Here is a 20575-nt window from a genome sequence, read left to right as displayed (position 1 = left end):
TATCAGTCATTTACCCCATACTTTAAATTTGCTTAGTTGTTCTTGCCATTAATTAGCAATTTCTTTTTTCAATTCAGAATGTAATCTATTCCACCATTTTCAAGGAAATTAATTTGAGAAAGAGAAGACAAAGGGGGTTGATTATTTTCACATCCTACTATCTTACAACAGCTGAAGGTTCAGACAAGAAGGGATCTTGGGCAGGGATCCTGCATTTTCAGAGCTGCTTTTAGAAGGTTTTGTGAAAAACCAATTGTGATTTCTTAACATGTAAATGACGTATTTTATCTACTACAGAGGTATACTCCAATATTTTTTGCCTTTTAATGATAGTCAATCCTATGCCACTTCGTGAAATATGCAAAACTTAGAAACTGCACATGCCACCTGCTAGCTAACACATCTAGGCAAGAGGCATGCTATGGTACAGAAGCCCAGACTCTTGTATTTTCATATCAGAATGGTAGAAATGGTAAGCCTCCACGTGCAAAGTCCCTCAGAGCTATTCATACCATGTAACTTAAAGCAGATAGATAAGAGACCTGTGCCAGGAGTCCTGGTTGCATGCATAGTTAACAGTGTCTCTGGAGAGCAACCATGAGCCGAGACAGCTACTGTAACACTCAGTATTTCTAGGCTTGGCTCTTACACATCTGAGTGATTTCCTGAAGTCGGATGGTCTCAACCAACATCCTCCAACAATTTCTAGTTATAGATTTTTATTCTTTTGCTATGTAAGCATGTACAAATTACAGTATTTCAGCCTCAGCTATTAAGGGGTTTGTCAGAAGCATAATCAAATTAGACAAATCTCAGCCTTAGTCCAGTAATTCAGTAGCATGCATACCTGTCCACCCTTAAAAGAAAGATCCAGTCGAAACCACTGCTTCAGAGGAAGACTGAAGCTAGTTTTCACTGCAAGGTCATCTCCTCTCATGAGGTGCATCTGAATATGGACATAACCTGACAGAACAACAAACGAAGAAAAAGTAAACAAACACCACAGAAATATAAGAATGGGGTTCCTAATGTACTATTTACAATGATTCTGTCTTCTTCATCCTCTTCATCGCCAACAGAGATCTGGGCATTTGCCAAGCCATACATCAGCTCTCACAGAATCCCAGGGAAATGCGCTCCACAAGTCAGATACACACACCTTGGATGCTAGTGCCCAGGCTCCCACATGAAACCACAGACTCAAAAAAACTGCCTGAGGGCTAAACATACTAAACATAAGGGTGTCACAGTTGATCTCAAACACCAGAAAGCAGACATGACTTGCAGCAAACAGAAGAAGGGAACAGCAGATAATAGTACCTGCTCAACACTCAACTGCTAGGATGTGAGAGTGCAATGATCACGAAGAAGATGACTCTACCCTCCACTACTTGGAACTGCAGAACCTGGACATGGTCTGAGCTCTAAAGATTAGAACAAGCTATTATGGCAATCTAGCCCAACACTGAGAATAAAACTGCCCCAAAACCTCTCCAAGGAAATCTCATATCAAGCAGACAACTTCCAGTTGAAGTGCCATTTTCGTTTGTTCTTCAAAGCATCCAGTTTATAATGGATAAATTAATTAATCTAGATTGGTTACAAGACAGCGAAAATGGAAATAGCAAAAATAACAGAGAGGAAAAAATTAATTGCAAAGAAGGGAAAAGAAAAATGTAATGTCTTATAAAAAGCCAGGTATGCAATTTAAAGACTCTGCACACTTCCTTCCCCTCTGAGCCTGCCAGCAGCCCACAGCTGCTGAATTTCATTCTCTATCAGAGGTTAAAGAGCCGTCTTCTGGTAGGAATGCTCCTCTACTACAAGTGTTGCTAGACTAAGACAGTGCCACCTCTTAACTACTATTGGATCGGGGAAATAGACTGTGCTTCTTGAACACTGCCATACAGGCAAGGCTTTTTTCTGATGCTATTTCAGATTTTTAAAAATTTTCATATAGTATGTTTATAAGACTCAAGAAGAATATTAAAATAATACTTCAATAATAATAGCAAAGGTTGTTCATTGATATAAGGCTGTTTAATCCCACTGTGTGTTCCTGACCTACATGTGAGGATTCAGTCTACTCTCCCGACAAAGCAAACATTTTCTGTAGTTTGCCAAGACTAGATGCTATGCAGCTATTTCTCAGTTTTACCCTATTAATATGGTAGCTATGTTCCTACTGAGACACTATAGTCAAAAAGAAGAATTTTACAAGGGATCAGTTTCACAAAATAGGTCTGATAATACATTTATAAATGTCATTTCTAGCCACCAATCTATGAAGATTATATTAGACCCCTTCTGAAGGCTGTTAATAATATCCCTTACCTTCCTCATTTAGAAATACAGCAGGAGTACTGTACATTTCTTTTGGGTCAATAAAATAGAGTATACCACACAGATCCTTTTCACAGTGGTGGAGTAAATACAGCCAGATAGAAACAGTGAACCTGCATGAGCAAAAATAAACAAAAAATCCACTTTTAATGAGAAATCTCCCTATATAATTTGAAAAGCACACATTTCACTTTAATTTAGCAAACCTGTTTCACACACATGATCTTCAGAACAGAACATATCCTCTGCAGTGAAAACCTTCAGAGCAACAGTACTTAAGGTTCTTGGATCTGTGATCTCCTTTTAACCACACACTTATGTGGTAACAACACGAGAGAAGAGTACAGGAATGTTATCTGAATCTATTCCAGAATGCTGGTTCAGAGCTACTGCCAGATCCCACATCAATAAAGAACTACAAACACTACTGAGACAACTTGGAGCCAACCTCCCGCATGCAGGCTACAGTAGAAAATCCCCAAATGCATGGTCGTGTAATCTTGATTGTCAAAGGCAGTAAAAACTAAGTTGTGTCTTCTATGCTAAATGCAAACTGTGAAAATGTGCTTGGAAGAAGTAGCTGAACATGAATCCAGTGGCTGGGTAGTACGGATAGGTATGAATAGCTGTCACAAAGTTATCACAGGATAAATAAAGGTGGAAAACTATGCAAACTATGTGCAAACTATGAAGTGCTAAATAAAAGCCTGAAGACCCAACAATGAGATCTAGTTAGAAATTTCTGTGCAAAGCTGGCTGAGGCACTAAAAGCAGAACTTCTACTCCAGTATCTAATTTTAAGTAATTTCTCTGTGCCAGACTAAATCTGCTTCAGTGCTTTTAACTGAAACTTGACCACTTATTTCCATAACCTTTCCATAGCACTTAGGCCAGTGCTGAACATCTATATAAAAAACATACCCCCGGTGTACAGCCAGTGAAGCAATACGACTATTACAATTTCTGATAAAAATAGTTCTCTTAGTGACTTTTAGAAGGAGATATGATCACAAAGACTTGTATATTGATTGTTATGACCTACAGGCAAACACTGTGTTTCCAGAAATAGTGCTTATGCTTATATACCACTCTTTTCATCTTTCACCTCTGGCAATATAGCAAACTTAAATGCTGCAGTCTAAATTTAATCCTCAATTGCTAGATTGCCAATCTGAGCACAGAACTGTTCTGGACATTTCCTGGGACAGGTCTGGGACAATGCTGACTCATTTCACATCTCCACTGCTGCAGAATGCACTACAGTGTGAGTAGTCCCTTACAGTCCCAGTCCATCCTTGCTGCAGGCTGTCCACTGGTAGCTACCTCAAATGACAGCTGTCTATCTCCAGTCCTCTTTCTTTACAAATCCCTGATTAAAGTAAAACAAGTAACTTCAGTTAGATCCATCTGCTTCTGTTGGCCTTTTGCTGCAACAGGGAACAACCGCTCACATACAGAAAGCTGAGGGAAAACTCTCTTCCTCTTCTTACCAGAGCTACCCTAGGCTGTCACAACCACAGGCAACCATGACAGGCAATACTGCATGTTAACATTGGAGACACCACCTGAAGGCAAGAGAGGGTGGAACCATGTGCAGCAGGTCAAGGCATGCATAAATTCATGCCATATATTCTCAGCCACAGCTTGAGCACCTCAGGAGCAGAATGCAACTGTGCTGGTGAGCAAAGGGCAGCAAGCTGTGCAAACCAGGCTGTCACCTATCCTGAAGAGGCCAGGAGCTAAAAACTGCTCTGTACTTATGACTTCATAGCTATAGTTTGAGGGCTAGTAATTTGTATGCAACCTGCACTATCTGGCAAGTCTTCTTTGGCACTCTTCTTGTGGTCACAGGCCAAACACAAACCAGCAGGCAAGTTCCAGTTCCTGCGATCATTTCCTATTTCTGTAATAATGTTGCCGGGGTAACAGGATCTGGTGGAAGGGAGATATATTTATGTATCTCTATATATACTTTTTCCTCTAAAGTTGCAAAATATAACTGAAGAGTTGTGACAGTTCTGGGAAGACGAAGAAGAGTAGAAAAAGATAATCTTCACAGAATGATGCAGGGGCTACGGGGTTTTACTCCTGTCCAACTAGGAGAGTTTACAGAGTGATAGTGGAATGAAAGAGTGTAAGCTCAAGCTGTAAGACTTATCTAAGCAGGGGATTCTATCACTAAGGGCTTGTCAGCTGCAACATAAACTGGAGTGTAAAATTATGGGGAAAAAGCTGCTTCACAGTGCTTGCCCTTGCAAGAAACCACATTCTGTACTTGGCCTCAAAAGGATGTTTGAAATGCAGATCTCTCCGTAATGCAGAAAACCCCAGGCTAGCTAGTCATGAGACAGCAATCTGACTATGACAGAACAGCTAACTTACCCTTCTAAAGATACCTAATCAGCTCAGTTTCACCTACTATTGGAACCCCTTACACAGCACTGCACTAACACATACTTTAAGTATATTCCTGAGGTTCAGCTTGATCCTCTCCAAAACCAAAATCAGAGAACAGAAGGAACTGCCAACTAGTTTCCTTTTGTGCCTTTTCTCAAACTGGTAGGCAGTATTCTTTTTATCTGTGGTATAGCCTAAGAGTTTAAATACGTTCTATAGCCTTCAATAATCAATTACAGCCTGCTTCAATTATTTCACTATACTTACATGGGATAATCAATCTGATGTTGTCTGACTGTCTCAAGTTCTCTGTTTTCAAACTGTTCAAATTTCTTCACAATTCCTGTTTTCTCCCCACTGGAAGCGTATATAAAGTTGAGAATCTGGACACCATCTGCAAAATACAATCTTTCTTAAATCTGCCAGACAACAAGCATTGATAATTAATTAATTAGCTCATACTCATACACTCAAATATTTGAATCACATAACAGATTAAAATTAACATAAAACATCCGCGGGTCCTGAAGGAGCTGGCGAATGAAGTTGCTAAGCCACTGGCCATCACAGTTGAAAATCATGGCAGTCAGGTGAAGCTCCTGACGACTGGAAAAAGGGAAATATAACCCCCATTTTCAAGAAGGGGAAAATGTAAGACCCGGGGAACTACAGACCAGTCAGTCTCACCTCTGTGCCTGGTAAAATCTTGGAGCACATTCTCCTGGACAGCATGCTAAGGCACATGAAAAACAACAAGGTGCTTGGTGACAGCCAGCATGGCTTCACTAAGGGGAAATCCTGCCTGAGCAATTTGGTGGCCTTCTATGATGGGGCTACAGAGATGATGGACAAGGGTAAAGCAGTTGATGTCATCTACTTGGACTTGTGCAAAGCGTTTGACACTGTCCCACACCACATCCTTCTCTCTAAATTGGAGAGATATCAATTTGATGGATGGACCACTCGGTGGATAAAGAACTGGCTGGATGGCCGCACACAAAGAGTTGTGGTCAATGGCTCAATGTCCGGCTGGAGACCGGTAACAAGTGGTGTCCCTCAGGGATCGGTGTTGGGACTGGTCTTGTTTAACATCTTCATCGCTGACATGGACAGTGGGATTGAGTGCGCCCTCAGCAAGTTTGCCGATGACACCAAACTGTGTGGTCCGGTTGATATGCTGGAGGGAAGGGATGCCATCCAGAGGGACCTTGACACGCTTGTGAGGTGGGCTGATGCCAACCTTATGAAGTTCAACCATGACAAGTGCAAGGTCCTGCACCTGGGTTGGAGCAATCCCAGGCACAGCTACAGGTTGGGCAAAGAAGAGATTCAGAGCAGCCCTGTGGAGAAGGACTTGGGGGTGCTGGCTGATGAGAAAATGAACATGAGCCAGCAGTGTGCGCTCGCAGCCCAGAAAGCCAACCGTATCCTGGGCTGCATCAAAAGGAGTGTGACCAGCAGGTCGAAGGAGGTGATCCTGCCCCTCTGCTCTGCTCTTGTGAGACCTCACCTGGAGTATTGTGTGCAGTTCTGGTGTCCTCAACATAAAAGGGACATGGAACTGTTGGAACAAGTCCAGAGGAAGGCCACGAGGATGACCAGGGGACTGGAGCACCTCCCGTATGAAGACAGGCTGAGAAAGTTGGGGCTGTTCAGCCTGGAGAAGAGAAGGCTGTGTGGAGACCTCATAGCAGTCTTCCAGTATCTGAAGGGGGCCTATAGGGATGCCGGGGAGGGACTCTTCATTAGGGACTGTAGTGAACAGGACAAGGGGTAACGGGTTAAAACTTAAACAGGGGAAGTTTAGATTGGATATAAGGAAGAAATTCTTTCCTGTTAGGGTGGTGAGGCACTGGAATGGGTTGCCCAGGGAGGTTGTGAGTGCTCCATCCCTGGCAGTGTTCAAGGCCAGCTTGGATGAAGCCTTGTGTGGGATGGTTTGGTGTGAGGTGTCCCTGGCCATGGCAGGGGGGTTGGAACTAGATGATCTTGAGGTCCTTTCCAACCCTAACTATTCTATGATTCTATGATTCAATAAATCCTTAAACACAACTTCACTCACTGCTATTAAATACAGTACAGTCTTAGACTGAATAACCCACAGAAAGTGAAATCCATTTTCAGTTTGTATTAGGAGCAGGGAAAGAACAGACTCATTTAAATCTGAGACACTTCAAGAACCAGTTAGTAAGGAAGAAATCTTCATTTATGTTGTTCACCTAAATCTCATTCTATCTTTGGTTATGTCTTCGTGACATTACTCCACAGCTCTTGGACTTTACCTCCATTTTCAGCTCTCCAGTTTATACTGTATGTATGTATAGATACCAATTCTGTTCTTAACTGATAAGCATAATCCCATAATAAATCTGACAAAGCTGTCCCTGCTAAGAAACAGGAAAAAGATTTTCAAGGCCATGACACATCATCAGCTTTCCTATCTTATTTTAAAAACCAAATCAGAGTATAATGCTATTTCCTCCCGTTTCGTGTTATACTGTTTTCATTTATAATATAATTTTATAACAGAGAAGATGTTTCACACTGTTGTCAGAGATCATGTGCTGTCTCCAACAAGAAGCAACATCATTGCTTCCCTATTTGTCTTCAGAGCATTTTACATGTTAAAGTAGCGAAAACAAATTACACAAATGCCACCATGGGATTTCCTAGGAAAGACACCATTAGAAGCAAATGACCCAATTCCTTTTAGATTCTGCTTTCAATACATATTGAAGAAAAAAAAAGAATTGTCAGCAGGTGTAAAGCTAGAGACAGGTAGAGAGAAAAATAATCAGAATTCAGAGAAAATCTAGAAAGCAGAGTTGTGAGTTTCAGTAATTCATAGTTGGTAAGTCACATTTTCTTATTTTAAACTATAAATTTTAAAATCAAAACTGCCTGTACATAATGTTTTGGGGAAAAAATATGAGAGCTATAACTATTTTATTGCATTATAAAGTCTTAAAAATATGTTTCTAAGTGCATGGCCATCATCTTAAGCAGCAGTAGACTATCTGTGTGAGAATTACGCACGCAAGAACTGACCTAAAGCAGTAAGGACTGAACAATGCTCTCTGAAGAGAAAGGAATGATGTCCATTGGCAATCACTGGGTTTTAAATAACGCTGTTTGAATACATTAGAAAATAGAAGGCCATGCTGCTACAAATCTCCAAGCTGGTGGTGATGAAACAAGTCAGTCCTGAGAGACACGACAGCTTCAGTCATTTGCAACTCTCACCCCTCAGTTATGAAGCTTACATATTCAATGCTTGCCAAGTAAATCATCCTACATAACATTTACTATTTACTACTGGTATGTGCTTTTAACAGCTTACCAAGGATGTTATTTGGGTCCCATTAGTGTCCTGGGGGAAAAAAGTGACATTATACCTACCACTTTCATGAGGGCACTGAGGTATCCTGTTTGCCTGGAGCATCCACAAATAGTCAGCACCCCACTGAAGGCAAACTTTGTGGTCCTTGAATGGGCGCTCAAAAGGTGGAACTGCTTCTAAGAAAGTGTAGTTCTTGGCAATTGCATCCTGGTAGTCTTCATTCTGCTCAGTATCATAGCTGGTAACTGATTTGTGACTAATCCATGCATATAATATCACACTGTGCACTATTATTGAGTTTCTGATGATATAGTCATCTCTGTAAACCATGATGCTTGGAAATTTCAAATGTATTTGTCGAGTTCTGCTAACATACAGGTTCTTCTCATCTTTCCATCTCCTTCTATACACTGGTACACCAGTCCTGAACTCGGAAGAAGCTACTGCTTCCAAGTTGATAATACAAGGCTTAGAACATAAATACTGAACTGAAACTTCCGAACTGTTAAGAACCTTCCTTTCTAAAATGTTTAAATGAATAAAGTCCACATAACTCATGTTTGGTTCAAACTGAACTGCCGTTGTCCGCAATGTCTCCTTTCCAAAGGATAGCACAAAATTCTGGAAAGAAAAACGAACAAAAAACAAAACATGTTAACCAGAGAATCTAAGTTTACATGATTAGTAATATACCTGCAGCAATAACAGAACACTGGGCAAGCAGAAGGTTTACATACCATGCACGAGCTCCAGAATACCAGGTTTCTTTCACACAGCAAGCAGGTGTGCATTACTGGAGAGCTATCATCAAGGTTTTAATGGTAGCAACTCCCTTACATCAAGTTCTCATAGTTACACATGCTTCTACAAACAAACTGTATTTACAGGGTGTATCCTTTCGCCCTTCCGCAAATGGAATCCGGTCTAAGATACTGACTTACACGTCATGCTATTAACATATGCTCCTAGAATCAGCCCTAAAGAGTATATACTAAAAAGTACCGGCATTTAGTCATTGTATTGTCCACTAGTACTGCCACTACATGAAGTTTCCGCATCTTTTGTAAAAGTTAGCTAATTTTGTCACCTCTCATACAGATACCTGTAGGACATCGTAAGAACTAAGGCTTCCTGAGAATGAATTAATGTCTGTGAAGTGTTAAGGAGATTATTATTGAGATGTTCTTACCCTGGAGACAGACTTACAAATCTGAGCAGCAAGACCAGCAGGCATCATTTGCTCAGCTTCTGCTCTCCACAGCTATGCACATACATTATAATAAACTTTGTGAGTGTTTGGACATACATCAGGATCATACTCCATGCTGAAGTTCTTGGACCTACGGCTTCAAACAGCTTCTTTTCTTCTTGCTCTGCAATCAGCATCCGGCTTGATGCACTGCCAAGGATACTGAGGATTACTCAGCTCAGAGGGCAGTCACCAGGACTGCACTTCTGCCATGTCCCCTGATCCATCTAAAACGTTCAGAATTGCCTGTTAGGATTACCAGGGAAGCTGGTCATTACGATTGCTTAAAATAAGAAGATACGTCTTTGGCAACTTTTAACTTTGCTAAGCTTAAACAAATTGAACTGAAATTTATCTTGGATTGATGGCTTTTTCACCGTGATTCTTAAAAGCTTTGGCCAAGTTATTAGTACATTTCTAATTATCAGCATTATGTGTCATGCACCTGGAGGACAAGACCTTCACTGTGATCCAGTATGGGGATCAGTAAAAGTCCTTAATGATACACTATTCTGCTTTTATTTCTTAAGATATGTTAACACTGCTTGAGAGCTACACTCTAAAAACATAAAGCCAGCAAAACCTGTGAAGGCATAAATATGGGTATCAAAAAACAATGCCTACTGAAGGGGCTAAAAATGTAATCACAATTGGAGGCTGATGTCCATTGGAAAAGTTACCACCACATACTGTAACAACACATATGCACAAATACTCATACAAAAGTTGACAAGAGAATCCTAATTTTAATATTAATTTGATTATCTTTCAGAGCTTGACTTGACAAAGATACTATTCTTTTATGCTTCCTACATAATTCTTCTTTGGTCATAGATACCTCTAAAAACATCAAAAGTGCATAGCAGTAAAGACAAATTCTTGTAAATCTCTTCTACTTGGTGGTTATAATTCATATTTCTAACTTTTTTCTTTAATCTTACAATAAAAAGTACTTGTAAACAGCTTAATCCCTGTGATATGGGGCTGCGTCATAAGGAAGATGGTAATATGTTATGGAAATAATGCCACATGGTTAGCACAAAATTTAGCAGTCTAGCAGGTAGACGCTACAAAGCACCGTGGTACCACTGTGTGCCTACCACATACACATATTTACTGTCAAAATACACACAGGCATCTCCCAATCTTCTCAGGGGCTTATCCAATAAAGCAATATGGGAGCTGGCCTCCAGCAATGACAGCTTGGGTCTGGCACAGTTAACAAAGATACGGCAGTGTATGACGGTGGCCATCTGACTTCCAGTGAGTGGCAGAAAATTTGCGGTGGGGATCTCATGGTAGAAAGCTCTGCAATCCAAAGCCAGCTCCTTGTAGAATCAACTCCATGATGCTCATAGAGCACTTAAGCATGATGTACCGTGACTGCTGATGCACAAGCTGAGCTTCAGCTGTGCTAGCCTTACTGCCTTTCCTTTAGTGCCTGTTCTGCTAAATGACTTCCATAGAGTTACTCAAGAAACTTTTCTTCTTTGGTGCCTTGGGTATGAGTTGAGACACATGCTACAAAAATGCAAGAAGCATGTTTTGGTCTGCCATTAGGCCACACCTAACCTACCCTTCTGGAAGGCTCATACTGCAAGGAGCATGGTGCAAAGACCCCTGAGCCATCCCACACCCCTGCAGCAGAGACCACAAACCGTAACCTCTTTCAGACCACAGCTGTGTCTCTATTACCACTTGGCTGCCTCTACACAGGGTCCCCAGAGCACTGCATAATGTGCATAGTACCTTCCCCCCATTATCTCAGACAAGGCAGAGCTAATTGTGTATCATCTCCAACCATGAGAGCGAGGATGAAAGGATTACACAATAAGCGTGATTATGAGATTTAAATATAAAAGTTTCCCAGCACAGTAAAGAGGCCATGTATGCTGGATTCAAACCGTGACCATGAACTGGCAGAGCTCAACAAAAAAGGCTTCATTGTGTGGGGCAACTTAGCCACAAAAATGTAAAAGTTCTTTTTTTCCTTTATCTTTTTCTTAAAACCTGATGAATCTGAAGGAGTTAGCGCAAGTCACCCCATCAGACGCTGGGATGAGAATCATCGTGTGAGGCAATCAGAACAACCAATAGGGAAGTGACATTTTTCAGCAGTGTATTATATACAGAAATGATGAGAAACTGTTCCTTCACTTGCTGGAAATAAGATCTCAGCAGGACCCTCCCGGAGTTCACCCCTGCAGAAATCCCACACAACCCCTTGAAACGGCACCTGTTTGCACAAAGTCTGCAGATAACCGGAGTCCTTTCCCTGGGAACACCCACCATGCCACACTAGATCTTGAGATGCTTGAAAAGGAAACATGCCAAAAAGCTGCCCATCAGCATCAATGCCCTACAGGCATAGAGAGTTTAACCGAGTTCGTGTTCAACAGCGTTAAGAGGAAAAAGCGGTTTAGTAGATGCTTCTAAAATGCATCTGTCTCCGTAAGCCAGCGCAGCCCCACAGTGACACGTGTATCTGTAAGTAGATGTCAAAGGCACCCCCCTTCTTTCAAACCCCAAATATCACGTCACGTCGGGAAAGCTTTTTAACACTTCGATTTAATGACCTCATGTCCCCCAGCTCCATACCGCGGCATAACCGCGGGGCTGGAGGGGTTTAGCCGGGCCGCGCCAGGCCACGCCGGACAACCGCGAGGCTGGCTCCGAGCAGCGGCCTCGGCCCCCGCGCACCCCTGGGCACCGGCTGCGGCCCCGACTGACCACAACTGCAGTCCCGCACCGGCCCCCCCGAGAGCGGAGCTCCGCCGCGGAGCACCCGCGTACCCCGCCCGCGGGGCTGGGCGCTCACAGCCAGCCACTCGCCGCAGCCCCGGTCTTCGGCCGCGACGTGCCATGCCAGGGCAGGTGCGGGGCCGGCCGCACTCACCGTGAGGAACAGCAGGAGGAGCAGAAGGGAGCGGCAGCGGGGCACGGCGGGGCGCTTGGCCGGGGGGCCCATACTGCCGCGGTGGCGGCGCTGCCCAGCCCGGCCAGGAGTGCGCGCCTGGCCCCGCCGACAAGGACGCGGCAGGTCCGGCTTCCTGGAGGAGGGGCCGCCGCCGCCAGGTGCCCAGGGCGTGGAGGGGCCGGGCCGAGCTACACCCGGGGGCAGAGCTCCTTGCGGGTGCCGAGCTCCCCGGCCGTGCCGTGGGGCAGCGCAGAGGCCTGCGCACGCCGGGGCAGCGGGCGCTGGGCTGGGTGCCGGCCGCCGGGCCTGTCGCGACACAACGAACCGCGGCGGGCGCGCCGCGGCACCGGCACCGCCCCCGCCTCCGCCTCGCCGACGTCCGCGCACACTGGGCTGTGCCCCGCCGACCCGCAAGGGGGCGCTGCCCGCGGCTGTTGCCGGTGCGGCCCGGAAGGGGGATCCACATCGGTTCCGGGTTGTGTCTGCCGGCGATGGCGGGGCTGTACCGCACGGTCGGCATCTTCGGTGGTTTCGTGGCTGTGGTGGCGGCGGCTTTTTACCCCATCTACTTCCGGCCTCTGCTGATGCCGGAGGAGTACAGTGAGTGCCTGTGCGGCGGGAGGGGACGGGACGGAACGGAAAGGGAAAGGGAAAGGAAAAAGGAAAGGGAAAGGAAAGGGAAAAGGAAAGGAAAGGGAAAAGGAAAGGAAAGGGAAAAGGAAAGGAAAGGGAAAGGGAAAAGGAAAGGAAAGGGAAAGGAAAGGAAAAAGGAAAGGAGCGCTGGCGGGCCGCCTAAGGGTGCGCTGGGGCTGGCTGGCGGTGGGTGAGAGCGGCCGAGAGGCTTCTGCCCGCTAGAGAGATACTTAAAAAACCCCAACTAAAACTCGTACTACTCTTGTTTCAAGTTACAGGCCAGTATGTGATCAAGGGCACCCTTTAGCTGTTCACTGAAGTTGCTAAGAGGACGGAAATGCAGTTACAAGTTTCGATCAGGGGGCTGGAGCATCTCTCCTGTGAGCTGAAACTGAGGGAGTTGGGTTCTTTCAGCTTGGAGAAGAGGCGGCTCAGGGAAGACCTTAGAGCCCAGGGTTCCCAGTGCCTCCGGGGGGCTTATAAAAAGGATGGGGACAGAGCCATAGGACAAGGCATGATGATTCTAAATTTAAAGAGGGCAGTTTCGAACTAGATCCAAAGAATACATTTTTTACAATGAGGATGGTGAGGCATTGAAGCAGGTTGTAGATGCCCTATTCCTGAAAACAGTCAAAGTCAGATTGGACAACGCTCTTGAGCAACGTGAGCGGGTTGATGTCCCTGCTTATTTTGGGGGGAATGGACTAGATATCCTTTAAAGGTCCCTTCCAACCCAAACAAGCCATTCTGTGACTCTTCAAGTTTCGTTTTCCAGCTGCAATGTAAGTGTTTACCTGAAACAGTGCTAACAGATTCTGTACCGGTTGCGATGGTTTGCTAGAGCTGCTCTCGGTCTGAAGCTGGCTGTTGAGGAGAGCCCACTTTCCTGCCAGTGCCACACAAAACCCGCCGAAGCCCGTCCCTGGGCGCTGGGACCAAGGAGCTCTCGTAGGCGCCTGTAGGTTCGGGTGCGAAGCCCCGCGGTTGCCGGCGATGGCTCCCTCCGCGCCGCGGGAGCGGTAGGGGGAGCACCCGTGGCTCCTGAGCTTGTGTTCAGTACCGCGGCAGGGAGCAGGTAAAGGTTCTGGGTGAAAGTTCTGCCTCATCCCCTTGCTTCAGCTTGTGCAAAAATCAGCAAGGTGTTGACAACAACCTGAAGATGCGATTTCTAGGAAGAAGTAAGAAAAAAAAAGGAAAAAAGTAACAGACTTATTGATCTTGGAGGGACTTTAGCCTTGCATCAAAGATGATGTAGAATTTAACTTGCAAGCAGATTTTTATTTAAGGAAGCTATGCCTGTGAAGTTGAAAACTGCCCACAAAGACAGGTTTTCTACTCTGTGTTCCCATATACAAACCTCATTCTTAATTTTTGCTTATGATGCACTTTCCAAGAATATAATATCAGAAGTGAGACTGCATTAAGGGGACAACTAGTAGACAACATCCTCTTTTGTACCTGTATACTACATAAGCATATGTTCCCTTGTAGGTTAGGGATTTTTTTAGTCTTTGTTTAGCATATAAGTGATGCACAGTTAACAAGTGCTTAAATTTTCTATTTAATATGTAATTCTAAACTTACTGCTTGCTGGTCAAATTCTCCTTTGATCTGACCTTTACTTACTTCTTATGTGCTTTTCTTGGTGCTTATCAGTGCATTGTGAGAGAAGCACAAGCATTAGTTCTCATAATACTTGAGACAAGAACGTGGAATTTCACAGCTGTGGTCCTTGAGCAGAAGTATTTTAACCTCTAGGGTACAAAAGATTTGATTTTTCGGAGTGCAGTCTAGTAAGCTGTATGGCAACTTCTGTAGAAGCTTACAACTTCCATTGCCTTGATCTGTGGTGGATACTCAGTTCTCTGGAGCAACAGCTGGATCTGCCTCCAGTGCCTACCCTCCTTGCAAGTAGAATCAATTGCTGTGATATGCCTGCTAGTTTCCAGTAGCATTAGGCTTGTACCTAGACAGCCTAATAATACATAGTGCCTGGCCATTCTCAGTGGGATAGGATGCTGAAAGGTTTCAGTTTTAAGTTGAACGTAGTTCTGAGTTTCCCCTGAGAATGTGCACCCTAGAGTTGTTTAAAGTTCAGTGGTCTGGGCAGAAGGCTAATTCAGAGCTTTGATTTCCTGCTTCAAAGTACCACAGGGGTCAAGTATTTAACTGGCAGGGGAGAAAAAAGGAGGTGCATTTAGTAAAGGGAAATAACATTGTTTTTGCTATGTCTTGTCTTTCAGGTGGTTGAATCTTTCAAACAAAAAAGAAAAGCCTGAGACAGGCCCATTGTAGGGACAGATATCCCTCCAATACTTAAATTCACAAAGTTTTACGCTCAGTAATTTTGTAGATGCTGTCATGAAATCTGCTTGTGGTAAGATGCAAAATCTTTCAGGGCCTGAAAATGGGGGTCACTGATCTTGGAAAGAATAAATTTTAAGAGTTATGTTCAGCCTGTGAGCTCTTAAAATTTCTAGTCCTTATGTGATAAGATCATGATGTGTTTTGGCATCTTTTGTTGAACAGTAGTCATTACTTTAAGATCTTATTGTTTGTAATCTCTCAAAACAGACAAGCTGTTAGTTTCTCAGTATATTAAGACTACATTCCATCATGTAGGTGGATACTCAACAGAATTTTACTGTGTAGCATGTAGAATGAATAAAATGGGTGCACTCAAGATGTCTGGTATTCTCTTCTTAGTAGTGTCCTTTCTGTTCTGTTTTCCAGAGAAAGAACAGTTAATAAACCGAACTGGGGTTGTTCAAGAGGATATTCAGCCTGCAGGTATACTTGATTCATGTGTTTGCATTGATTGTTTGAAAGACCTTCTTAAAGTAAGACTGGAATACTTAACATGGATTTAAATAATACAGTAAAGAATATATTCAAAGAATATCTATAATAAACTTGCCATGAATTTTTTTTTCAGGCTAATTCTTGAGTCAAAAAGTACAAATTAATGAAACTTGTCTTAAATTGGCTTAACAAGCCAAATAAATTGCAGTAATTCTGTTATTTTCACACTTTCTTCAATAGATGCCAGTTTCCATACTACAAATTAACTTCTGAACCAGAACAACCAAGAACCATGGGTGAGCTGAGCTGTAGCTCACAGTTGTAGCTGTAAAGAATACAGTACGAGAATATTGTACTCTGGTTTGTGGAATACTGCTTTACAACTCAGCTGAAAAACAGTTTATGAGCACTTTGAAGTACCTTCCAGCCTCATGGGTGGGGGGATGAGGCAGAAATCCACTACATACAAAGAAAATTTGGAATGCTAATAGGCTTTTAATCCCAGTTGCCCGTAGAAGGGCATATGAAGGGAATAAAATGAAAGTATGGCAGACTGTCCTTGGTAGTTCATTGTTTCATGGCTAATGGAACTGGCTATTCAATATGTAAGGTTAGCACATCTTGTTTAAAGGCATGAGAGTGCTTGTCTTGATGAAGTAGTTCGTATCTGAGTATGTTAAAGGGTAATGTATTCCTGTTTTTAGAAAATCCTGCCATCAGCATCAGGGGAAAACCAAATAGGATTAATGCTGTGTCATTACTACACATATCAGTTAAATTGTTGGTGCAGGACTTATTTTCCAGGAAAGTGGTGAAATGCTGAAGAGGAGTAGGAAGGGTATTGCGAAATAGAAGTCAGGTAAACCTGCCTTTTGACTAAATAAAGAGGACGGACTGGCTTATTTATCCAAGATGCTGGTACCTGAGGACCAGTTCTCCTCATTATAACTTTTCCATCTAAATTTAGCTGCTGATGAGAAGTTATGAGATCCACTAGTTGAAAGTGAAATCTAGACAAGTTCAAGTACAAGGTGCAATTCTAGATGGTTGTTCCAGCAATATTAGAACACCTTACCTATGAATGTAATAAATTTTTCCATTATCTGAAGCTTAAGATCAAGAGGAAGTTGCCTTTTAAAATATTTTTGCAAGCGTAAGCAGAGCTGTGAGTTCAGGGCAGAAATTGTTTGGTTCCTTATTGTTTCGTACACCAGGCTGCAGTAGCAAACCAATTTTCTTCTATTTTTTTCCTCCCAACAGCCTACTTATGAACTGCTGGTATTCTCATATTTGATTTGTAGGGTTAAAAGTGTGGTCTGATCCATTTGGAAGAAAGTAATGTTGGCGGCTGGGTGTGTTGCAAGGCAAAACTGAAGATAGACATCTTCAGCCGTTTCTTCTTTCACTGAACTCTGTCTTTGGGTGTCGCTGGAGAAGAATTCTGAATATGCTGTGTGGGCACGTGAGGAGCAACAAAGGCTACTGCTTGAAGTCCTAAGAGATAAACTCAGGCTAGTTTTAACAGAGGATACTGGGACATAGTGCACAGACTGTAGAGAGCTGAATGATTCTTGAGATTAGAATTAAAATACTTGTTTCTTTGAGAAAAGGGAAGAGGATTTTTTGTTAATATGTAGACACTTGTATAATAAATTATGACTAGAATAAATCATGCTGACACTGCAGTGTCCTTCCTAGTTTGAGAATTATTTTTTGTGGTTTTATTATGAAAACATGATAAAAGTATATACTGAGAGAGATCAGTGCAGAAAATATAACAAGGTGAGTGTGCATTTATACATTAAAATTTCTTCCTTTTAAACCAGTGTGCATTTTTCAATTTGTTTCGCAAGTAGGCATGCAGGTTAACCTTGGCCAGGTGCCACCCAGCTGCTTTCTGGCTCCTCGACAGGACAGGGGAGGAAATTGGATGAAAAAGCATGTGGGTCCAGATAAACACATGGAGGTTGCTTACCAGTTACTGTTGCAGACAAAACAGACTCAACTTGGGGTAAATTAATGTAGTTTTAATGGCACTTAAAATAGATTTGGATAGCGAGAAACAAAATTTAAAATAGCACCTTCCCACTGCCTCTCTTTTTCCAGGATCAGCTTCACTCCTAACTCCTCCATTTCTTCCCTTCCTGGTCCCCTGAGCAGTTGATGGGCGGGTAACAGTCAGTTCACAACAGTTCTGTTGCTTTTTCCTCCTCATGTTTTTCCCCTGCTCCTGCATGGGCTCTTCATGAGCTCCAATTCCTTCAGGAAATACCCAGCTGCTCCAGTGTGGGCTTCTCCTCAGGCCACAGTGTGGATATCTGCTCCAGCACGGTCTTCTCCACAGGCTGCAGGGGAATACCTGCACTGGTGCCTAGAGCACCTCCTTCCCCACCTTCTTTTCTGACTTTGGTGTTCATACTGCCGTTTCTCACTTTTTTCCTCTCACTCCTCTTGTCTGGTGTTCTCACAAAGGTGCCACCTGCCTGGCTGCTGGGCTGAGCTGTGTCTTGCAGTGGGTTCTTTGCAGAGCCAGCTGGAACTGTTTGTGGCCAGCATGGGGCAACTCCTGCAGCCTGCTGTCCTTGCTGCCAAAACCCTAACTGGTACACCTAATACAGGAGGTTAACACCAGATGTTTGGGTAAAAGAGCAGATACTTTAAAGAATCTCTTTTTGAAAGTACTTTTCCACAGTGAGCATAATGATAGAACAGGCGAGCAAAGGATTGCCCCTACTGAAAATCCTTACCTAAATTCCATGTCTCTTTTAATAATTGTTTCTGAATAAACTATGTGTTTTCAGATTTCAGTGGAAATAAACAGTCTATAATCTATAGCTACAGTCCATAACTGAACCGGTATTGTACTCAAGTACAGGTGTAGCATGTACATTGAATATACTACCTTTTGATGTTTTTGTCACTTCATTATGGTATATAACATTTTAAGGACCACTGCAAGATCATATATGTTATGAAGAATGTATGCCTCATGAGTGTTACTTATGAAGTCAGTAGTTTGTTATTTTTTTGGACATCACACATTTATTAAGGTGACAGATGAAAGACTGGATGTTCACAGTGTTCTTTCCCAAGCCGCTGTTCTGCTACTTGCCATTCTTTTTCTACCTGTCGTTACTGTTCCCGTCCTAGTCAAACACGTTTCCGCTTTGAGTTGATTTTTTTTTTCCCCTCCCCCAGTCTCCTGTTACCACTATAAGCATTACAATTTTTTTTTTTGTTTGCTTGCTGGAAAAATGAGGTCAAACTTGATTTCCTTGAGTTCTCAGGTGATTTCACATGATGGCTGAAGCCGGAGGAAGTGTACGCATTCACTGTAGGGGTAATGACAGATGTTTCACTATATAGCACAGTCACAACTGCTAAAACTGTCACAAAGCTAATTCAGCGTTTCCTAGGAAAAGAAGCAATAAATTGAGGAACAGACTGTGTATTTAATCACTTAATTCTTTCTTCAATGAAACTGTGGAAATGAGGGAGCCTTGGGTTCTGTTTTCTTGGACAAAACATTATAGAGATGCATCAGTTTCAGCAAAGTTGTCTAAAGTATGTTTGCAGTGGAAATACAATATTGCTTAAACTTGGGCTGTCCATGTATAACTGAGGAGCTGCAAAACAAGGAGTTTTTGGAGAAACTGGGAACTGTTAAATAATGCTGCTTCTGTCACTTGATGACGCATGCTTAAAAAACATACGTCATGGTAGTGTGAAAGAAACCACTCTTCAGGATAAGTGATGTGACAGAGGATATTAAACTACTGAGTTAAGAGATAAGATAATCTGCCTGTCATTTACTTTGTGAAGTTGAGCAATTTGCCGAGTCTGGATCTTGCCTAGAAAAATGGATGGTTTCGGATCTGGCTGTTGCTGGCAGGTGCTGAGCCTTCTGCCTTCTTATTACTTAAACATTGCAAAACATTTGAGTACGTGAACGCAGTAGTGTAGCATTTATAGAAGTGTGCATGTTTGTTGGTCCTGATCTGTAGTTCATTCCATGGCAAAAAACCTTTTTAAGTTTTGTGACTGCCTGTACAGTATTTGCAACAGTGTGTATCACATCCTGAAGTGAACCTGAACTCTGGAAAGCGTTGGTTTTAATGATCATCACTTCTTTCTTGCTGTGTTCCACCTAATAAAGTGGGCTGACTGCCCATGTCTTTAAACTGTTAGAGCAGTGAATGTGTTTTTCAGCTCTTTGGTATTCTGTCTGGATAAAACTCAAGTCAACAAGGAACATACTGCAATAATTCTCCAGAACTATTTACACTGAAATTTTCTGTGATTGCTCTGGCATTTGCCAGCTGCCTGGAGACTAGCACAAGACTCAGCTGGGAAGTCCTAATCCTGCAGCTGGCTTTCTGGGCTTAGTGACAAAGCTTTGTTTTGCTCATGGACACTGGGGATAAGCCTCTCTTTCTCCTAGCTACCCAGTAACAGGTGAAGTTAAGTATAGCAAATTGTGCCCCCCAGGACTCTCCTTATCTTGCTCTGGAAGTAAGAGGTTTTGCTACTTCTGTAGCCTGTAACAGCTATCACTTTTCAATGCCATCACACAAAGTTGATAGATATGTTTACAATGGTGGATAATTCTATATAATTATTAGTAGTTGGGACAGACTAGTCTGCCTTCTGCAGAGGAACCCATTGAGTCCACCTGTTCTGATTGTTTTGATAGCAAGGTTGGGACAAAACATTTGATAAAAATGCCTTTTTAGGATTTTTTTAAAACAGTTTTTGTAATTATTCTGTAATACAAATGCATTTTTTTTCTTATTTATACTAGTTGCAGTAAGAACAGCAAATATAACTTCAGCCTTTGGAGGACTGGGGGAAAGTTTTAACCAGTGCTTTGATGCCCCAACAGGGCATCATTGTA

The 20575-nt window shown here is 42.9% G+C and overlaps 2 protein-coding genes across 3 annotated transcripts in view; one reads left to right on the top strand and one right to left on the bottom strand.

The window, feature by feature from the left end:
* The window catches only part of SEL1L3 (SEL1L family member 3), a 38839-nt gene extending 26026 nt beyond the window's left edge, over positions 1–12813 (bottom strand). Inside the window, exons 1-5 of the mRNA XM_065699534.1 lie at positions 12226–12813; positions 8140–8701; positions 5008–5134; positions 2335–2456; positions 848–963 (exon numbers count right to left, since the gene is read on the bottom strand). Of these exons, the coding sequence (XP_065555606.1) occupies positions 848–963; positions 2335–2456; positions 5008–5134; positions 8140–8701; positions 12226–12297 (999 nt within the window). The 5' untranslated portion in view covers positions 12298–12813. The remainder of the gene's footprint in view (positions 1–847; positions 964–2334; positions 2457–5007; positions 5135–8139; positions 8702–12225) is intronic.
* On the top strand, positions 12550–17366 carry SMIM20 (small integral membrane protein 20). Of its 2 annotated transcripts, none has more exons than XM_065699540.1 (3): positions 12550–12846; positions 15613–15669; positions 16983–17366. In XM_065699540.1, the coding sequence occupies exons 1-3, from the start codon at positions 12738–12740 to the stop codon at positions 17018–17020; spliced, it is 204 nt and encodes a 67-aa protein (XP_065555612.1). In that variant the 5' UTR covers positions 12550–12737; the 3' UTR covers positions 17021–17366. The 2 variants fall into 2 exon arrangements, with proteins under 2 accessions (XP_065555612.1, XP_065555607.1); XM_065699535.1 differs by having other exon boundaries at positions 12665–12846; positions 16942–17366.
* Positions 17367–20575: the final 3209 nt, after the last annotated feature.

The sequence above is a fragment of the Lathamus discolor genome, chromosome 1 (genome assembly GCF_037157495.1).
Source record: "Lathamus discolor isolate bLatDis1 chromosome 1, bLatDis1.hap1, whole genome shotgun sequence".
In the NCBI taxonomy this organism is placed as follows: domain Eukaryota; kingdom Metazoa; phylum Chordata; class Aves; order Psittaciformes; family Psittacidae; genus Lathamus; species Lathamus discolor.
The sequence above is the reverse complement of the archived record's forward strand: the minus strand, read 5'-3'. Positions and strand labels throughout refer to the sequence as shown.

Bases quoted from the DNA above. Each gene is read 5' to 3' on its own strand.
- SMIM20 (XM_065699540.1), top strand. From the start codon at position 12,738: ATGGCGGGGCTGTACCGCACGGTCGGCATCTTCGGTGGTTTCGTGGCT. The intron at 12,847-15,612 runs GTGAGTGCCTGT...TCTGTTTTCCAG, and splicing joins GCTGATGCCGGAGGAGTACA to AGAAAGAACAGTTAATAAAC. The intron at 15,670-16,982 runs GTATACTTGATT...TTTGATTTGTAG, and splicing joins AGAGGATATTCAGCCTGCAG to GGTTAAAAGTGTGGTCTGAT.